At 42.5% G+C, this 7,120-nt stretch overlaps 1 protein-coding gene across 2 annotated transcripts in view; it reads left to right on the plus strand.

The window, feature by feature from the left end:
* The window catches only part of bves (blood vessel epicardial substance), a 13,485-nt gene extending 8,871 nt beyond the window's left edge, over nt 1-4,614 (plus strand). Inside the window, exons 5-9 of one of the 2 annotated variants that reach the window (XM_042216013.1) lie at nt 6-67; nt 204-312; nt 1,046-1,213; nt 1,322-1,463; nt 3,121-4,614. In XM_042216013.1, the coding sequence (XP_042071947.1) occupies nt 6-67; nt 204-312; nt 1,046-1,213; nt 1,322-1,463; nt 3,121-3,245 (606 nt within the window). In that variant the 3' untranslated portion in view covers nt 3,246-4,614. The remainder of the gene's footprint in view (nt 1-5; nt 68-203; nt 313-1,045; nt 1,214-1,321; nt 1,464-3,120) is intronic. The other variant, XM_042216012.1, reaches the window with a different exon arrangement.
* The last annotated feature ends 2,506 nt before the right edge of the window (nt 4,615-7,120 follow it).

The raw sequence follows: 7,120 nt of genomic DNA on the forward strand, positions 1-7,120 counted from the left end.
GCCAGGCCTACGCTGCTGAGGACAAGACGTCTGTAGACGAACGCCTCAGCATTCTGCTCAAAGGAAAGTATGTGCTGTTTGTTTCCCTAATGAAAGTCACATAGGTCTGACTAATACACACGATTAAGGTTATTATTTTAACACCGTGCTTTTCTGATTTAGTTGGTCAGAATCTTGAATTTCATTTTTTTTGTGTGTGATAGGATGAAAGTTTCATACCGAGGCCACTTTCTGCACAACATCTATACCAACGCATTCATTGACTCTCCAGAGTTCAGGTCCACTGAGATGCACCGAGGAGAGAAGTTTCAGGTAAATTCACTTGCATGGAAGCTCTGACATAAAGGATGGACATCGTTTGCAGGGCCGATTTCCTTCTCTGGCTGTAAAAACATGTCTGACTATGCAGAACATGAATATTCAATAAAGATTTAAGGAGGTCAAATTTCTTTAAACAGAGCTCTGGAACATCATAAAGTTTCACATGCATGGCAATTCAATGTAGCATATTTTTGAAGTACTAATAATAGTAATAAAATAGTAATAAGTGTATTGATGTCTGTATCTAGGCAACAACTTGATGTCAGGCAGAATAATACTATATATATATATTTTCACAATGAATTGGAGGGTACTACTACTAATAATAATAATAATACTAAACATGGTAAAATAAATGTTCTTTTGCATTCAGAAATAACAAAAAGCTTTTGAAAGTTGTCATAAAATAAAGCGCTTAATTCAAAAACTTGTGGAAAGGTATCATTTGACTTTCCCGTCTTCTTTTTTCCTTAACTACACTTCATGTAAGCAATCTGAACTAATGTTAACTTTAAATCCTCTGAGGTCTCTGAACGTTCCCTTACTCATCTCCTTACAGACTTCTGTTCATCTATAGACGCGCAGAGACGGCACAGTGTCTCAGTCAATCTGTAGATAGACGACGAGAACAATCAGGCCCAAGAAAACCGTGAAACGAAGCATATAAAAATATGTATCCCTACCTGTGGACACCTTAACACTTGTTAATGTGTCTGATTGACAGGTGACCATCATGGCAGAAGAGAACTGCAAGTTCCTGTGTTGGTCGCGAGAGAGACTTACCTATTTCCTGGAGTCAGACACTTTCCTTAATGAGGTTTTCAGGTTCCTCATCGGCAAAGATATCACCAACAAACTGTACTCTCTGAATGATGCCACACTCAGCGACAAGGTGAGTCCCGCTGGTGTCGATTTATTGGAGCATCTTGTTTAATGTAATGTGACAGCTGTAAGAGTGCTCACTGTGCTGACGAGGATGTTGGTCATGGATATGTTCTAGGCTGTGAAGAAAATGGACCGACAGCCCAGCCTGTGCTCCCAGCTGTCTATGACGCAGGTGAGAAACAGCATGGCGAGCAGCAGTGACACCGACGATGTTCTCAACCAGATCCTACGAGGTGGATCTGCTGGATCATCACTCCGTGAGTCTTAATGGGATATTTACTCTGTCACTGCAGCACGTGCTACAGCAGCGACCCACAGCTCTGCCAGTGTTCCCAGCAGCTCAAACGAGTGGGGCTCCCTCACTTCCTCCATAAATGTTCAGTGATGTTGAGGTTTATCTTTGGACTTCTGCATGTTGCCTCCTCGCAGGCTTCTGTTCACACGCACACATTTATATTTCTAAAGGTGCTGCTGAGATGAAATCCTCACCAGATGTTGGTAACAATCCATTCAATCCACACGTGAAAATTAAAATGTGTTTAACAGTGAGAAACGACACATGAACACAGTGAGGTGCAAATAGTCATGAACTCTGAAATGCTGGCTCAGCTGCAGAGGGCTGGTGCAGTGGATTCAAGCGGAGGCTATGGCCACCTTGGGCACCATGCAGATCCTGGTCCACGAAACACTGGTTTGACTCGAGACGTTGTTGGACGCAGAGCGGATGGAAATTAAGTGTGTGCATGGGGATAGTCACAAAGATCCCACGGTGCCAGTGGAAATAACGTATACATATACATAGTGGTTTGACAAGTTAATGGGGCAGTGTGAAGAGGTGCGCTCACAACGTGTAGGGACATGTGATGTTTGTGCTGCGCTCAGTGGTGATGCAAAGTCGTCTAACACTGCTGATTCTACTGGTAGGGCAGATTGTGTGCTAGTTTGGGCCATTAGTGGGGGTCCTGTTCGAGCACACTGGCATGGACCCCATCATGGCATCATGGCATTTCAGTGCACAGGGTATCGCTTTCATAAGTTCCGTCATGAGGACGAATGCAGTTGCGATCGCTGGCTGGACCCTGTGTTGTTGGCACTTCGGGAGGTGCCCTAAGCATCCATGAGTTGCTGTTTAGCAGGAAGCTGCAGGGGCTGTTGGACCTTAAAGAACACCGTGAGGAAGGTCCAAGCCCGGGTAAGAGTGAAATTCTGACGTTCCTTGTAGCACACCTGTGCATCAGAGAGGTTCCTGAGGCAGGCGGGGCTCACAGCCAACCTGAAGAAGTGTGCGGTTGGATGGAGGGAGGGACAGTATCTGAGGTCCCACTTGGGATGGTTATTACCGACATCTGGTGAATTTTATGTCAATAACACCTTTAGAAATATATTTCTTCAAACATTGGTGAAATGTTTACTCGCTGTATGTGATGTTAAAACAGTTCTTCTGTAGTGCTAGCTAAATGCTGTACACACGCTTAATGTAATTGATCTGTGCAGCATGAATGCATAAAGATGAGAAGGGGGGAAGGATGCATGGTAGGATTGTAGGATGACATTAAGTAGCAAATATTATGCTGCTGGCTGGAAGCAACGCAAGGGAATAAGATGTGTTCCTTCACTGCTATCTTATGCAGAAAATGTCATCTGACAGGTAAACTGCATGGTGGAGCCAGCAGAGAATTCATTTCATTCACTTTTGTCCTATAACACCAAAACACAACACAGTTGCCTCAGGGCACTTTATATTGTAACGGCCAAGGAGGGGCGCCCAGCTGCAGTGGATGATACAGGACAAAGACACCCTGTGGAAGAGAGATTAATAATAACTAATGATTACATGCAGAGTGCTGCATATGCTCACACTTCAGATTGTTTAGCCACAATGTTCCATATTTTTTTCATTTTGTGTTTTTCTAGAGATTTCACCCGGCACCAAAGCATCCTCAAAAATGAATCCTATAGAAGAAGGCATGGAGGATGATGTGTTTGAAGAATCGGCCTCGTCTGACCACATGCCCAACACTTCCACTGAGAATGTGTAGCCAGCAGCGCCCACAGGGGCATGCTATGGAGTCCAACACAGCTGACACAACTTTCCTTGTGTTAGCTTGAGGGAACGCAAAGCCCCATCAGACACGATGGGTATCATGACGGTGGTTGTCAACTTATGTTTCCTCACATAAAAATGTGCATCTCATGTGTCATATGTCTTTTCATCCCTGTGACTGCAACATACTAATTAGGAGATGTTATCAGAGAAGAATCTTTAAAAAACTTCAAAAATATAACTAAAATGTAATATTGTTGCAAATAGGACCAAAGTTAATGCTGCAAACATCTTTAATACAGTGATTTAGCACAAAGTAAACCTTTTTAATTGAGATAATATATTTATTTTACCCCTGAGTGCGCTCTAAAGCAGAAACTTCAAACTGGATCGATAGCGTAATAAAGGCTATAGGAGCAGTTCAGGCAGTGTAAAGGAGACACGTAAATCTCAGAAGGTTGATTATGTTCTCTCACTGAAAACATCCAGATGAACAGAATCAACCTTTAAAGTATAAAAACATTTATATATTTTCTGCATCACCACCTGAGACATACAACTTAACATATAAAATTTATTCTCCCAGCAAAGAATCATTTGAAAGAATCCTTTTAAGAATCAGTGAAACGTGGTACTAACTCATTTTAATCTGAAACTCTAAACCACGGAGTTTACAAAGACAGCCACTGTCATCATGCAAACCTCTGTGTTTAAGCCCAACATAGCTCACTAACCCTTAATCTTGCTTCATAGCACATCACTCAGATCTATAGTCTATAGATATGTTTAGCACTAACTGGGATAGCTGCAGCTCAGGAGGCAGAGCAGATGGTCTATGGTTGGCTGGTTTGATCCCTGGCTGATCTCCAGTCTGCACGCTGAAGTATCCTCAGGCAAGATACAAAACCCAGAGTTGCTCTCTGATGCACTCATCAGAATATGAATGTGTCATTGTTAGATAGAAAGCACTTAGGCTTAGAAGGTCTTGCATGAGCGGATGTGAATAGATGACTGAGGCATGCTATATTGACTTTGAGTGCTCAAGTAGAAACTGTTCATTTACCATCAGTGCATATTTGTCTCAGACCTGAACAAACAGCAGCAAAGTTGATACATTATGTCATATTACACTATAATGTTCTTAGTTCTTACTACAATTGTTTCATTTGGAGTTCACTGTGTATTAAATGTATGTGATCACATGTATGTACAGTGCATCCAGAAGGTATTCACAGCTAGTTCCATATCCTGTCATGTTACGGTGCTTTTCCACCCTAAAACCCTACACACATACCCCGCAGTGACAAAGGGGAAAATGTTGGCTTGAAAATTCTTCAAAATGTATTAAAAAAATCAAAAACTAATTACATGTGCATAGGTTTCCATAGTTTTCACAGTCAGACCTGAGCTAAGGAGCATCCTGTTTCCACTCAGTATCTGTCACATGTTTCTACAACTTTGTTGACCGTTGTAAATTCAGTTAATTGGACAGGATTTGAAAAGGTATGCATCTGTCTATATGAGGTCCCCTAGTGGACAGTTTATACTGACACACAAACCAGTCCAGGAGTCTAAGAAGTTGCCTGTACACTTCCAAGACAGGATTGTAATTGAGGCCCAGATTGGGCGAAGGGTACATTTCTGTCACATTGAACAAATGTTGGACCTTTTTTATTTTAAATTCACTTGTTTTCTGTGTAGTTAGTCATGCATTTTTAAATTAAATACTGTGAAGATATCCACACAAGCTTTGGTGTAGAAGTGGCCGTAATAATACTGCAAAGATCTGATTTCTGATTCACTGATAGTGAAGAAACGCACATCATGGGAAGCAGCAGCCTATTGCAGCGACACTAAGGGAGGATTCGGGGTCACCTGATCCAGCCCTAACTGTGTCAGCAAAAAGGAAAGTGTGCTTTAAGTCTGCTCTTTTGGAGTAATATGGTACTGAGAGTTCATTAAGATTTGAGCCCTTTTTGAAATGATTAAACTATTTTTAGGATTTAAACCCTTTAAATCTCAGTTTAAACATTTGAGTTACTAAATAATTATTGAAAAAACTAACAGAAAGCTGCTTTTTTCCATATAAATAGTACAGGAGTGGGACGCTGGTGCTGATTAGAGTCTTGGACGTTTCAAAGATCAGCAACAAAACTGATTTTCATGCATTTTCGTTCTTTTGTATATACGATACTCCCTAAAAAGTTCACCTCAACTAAAACCACATGTTTAATCTCTGCCATTGCAGTGTAAAACAGAAGTACTGATTCCTTACTGGAGGGATGGATTTTGTCATTTAAGTTATTTAAAAAAGTTACAGAATTACTGAATCCAACACAGAGCATGAAGTTAGTTTGTACAGTGGGTCAAACTTCATCCTGCTTTACGCCTCCTTGTTTGTTGCAGACTAAATATATATGATGGATGAAAGTGGAGCTAAAGGCAGAGGAAGAAGGAGATGCTGCGGCTCGATGATGACAAAGTGTCAGTCTACTGGAAGTGCAAAATACTACAGACCCCTGGCGGCATCACGGGCATCGGCATAAAACAAATAATTGCTCGTACTCGTGCTGCCCCGACATCAGCCACCGCACATTAGGAATGGCACAGGCACCGATCGGTTTTCTGTCGCCCGTTTGCTGGGAGTAAGCGCGCCTCCGTTTGCGAGGTGCGCCCGCTGCTTGCAGTACAGGGCGGGGCGGGCGGGGAGTCTCTGGCTGGAGGGAGCAGCGTCTAATGACCAACTCGCAAAAATAAAAACAAAACAACAAACACGAAAACAGCAGACATCATGATGCAGACTTATAATTTGCACCGATGTTGTTGGTTTTCTTCGAAATTCTATACGCGAAAAGTGAGCGCGAGAGCCCTCAGTGCGCATGCTCGCTGCTGAAGTCAAAGTAAACTTTATTGTCATCTCCGCTACATACAGTCCAGCAGAGAGACGAGACGACGAGGCTCCAGTTACAGCAGTGCAAGCAAACAAACAATAAATATAAGAAGAGTAAGAAAATAAATATACACTTTAGGACTCGGGGTAAAGGATCAATAACAATTTATAATTTATATTTTGATGATTTAATGTCTCACACACAACCCGTGGAAAGGGGAGGGGCCGGCTGCTTCCAAATAGAGCACATTTCATCCATAATGTTGTGAATCCAAGCCCATCATTCATTCATGCAGAGGGAGTCTTCGCCCAGGGCGCCGAACAGGCTAGGACCGCCACACAAACTGGTTCATCTCAAAGACAAACTTAACAATGTGCTGTACAGTGTGGCTCGGACTCTACATTGGACCAAACAGCCACTTCACAAGTGCATAGCACAACAGAAGAGTCACCTCCAAGACTCGGCTGTTCATCGGCATCTGAAGGTCAAAGGTCACTCTTTCAAGGATGCCGATGTTCACATTTTGGACAGAGAGGACAGATGATTGGAAAGAGGAGTGAAAGAAGCATCTGTGTCCACTGTGAATGACCATCTTTGAACAGAGGGCGGGGCTTACGACACCAACTGTCTGCCATCTATAATCCAGTTTTGAGATCAATGGAAAGGAAAAACTCAATGCATCATGGGAATCCCCCGGCAGCCTACTCTATTGCAGCATAACTAAGGGAGGATTCAGGGTCACCTGGTCCAGCCCTAACTATATGCTTTAGCAAAAAGGAAAGTTTTAAGCCTAATCTTGAAAGTAGAGATAGTGTCTGTCTCCTGAATCCAAACTGGAAGCTGGTTCCACAGAAGAGGGGCCTGAAAACTGAAGGCTCTGCCTCCCATTCTACTTTTAAATACTCTAGGAACAACAAGTAGGCCTGCAGAGCGAGAGCGAAGTGCTCTAATAGGGTGATATGGTACTACAAGGTCATTA

This window comes from Haplochromis burtoni, unplaced genomic scaffold (genome assembly GCF_018398535.1).
Source record: "Haplochromis burtoni strain Fernald_Lab_line unplaced genomic scaffold, NCSU_Asbu1 Contig_897, whole genome shotgun sequence".
In the NCBI taxonomy this organism is placed as follows: domain Eukaryota; kingdom Metazoa; phylum Chordata; class Actinopteri; order Cichliformes; family Cichlidae; genus Haplochromis; species Haplochromis burtoni.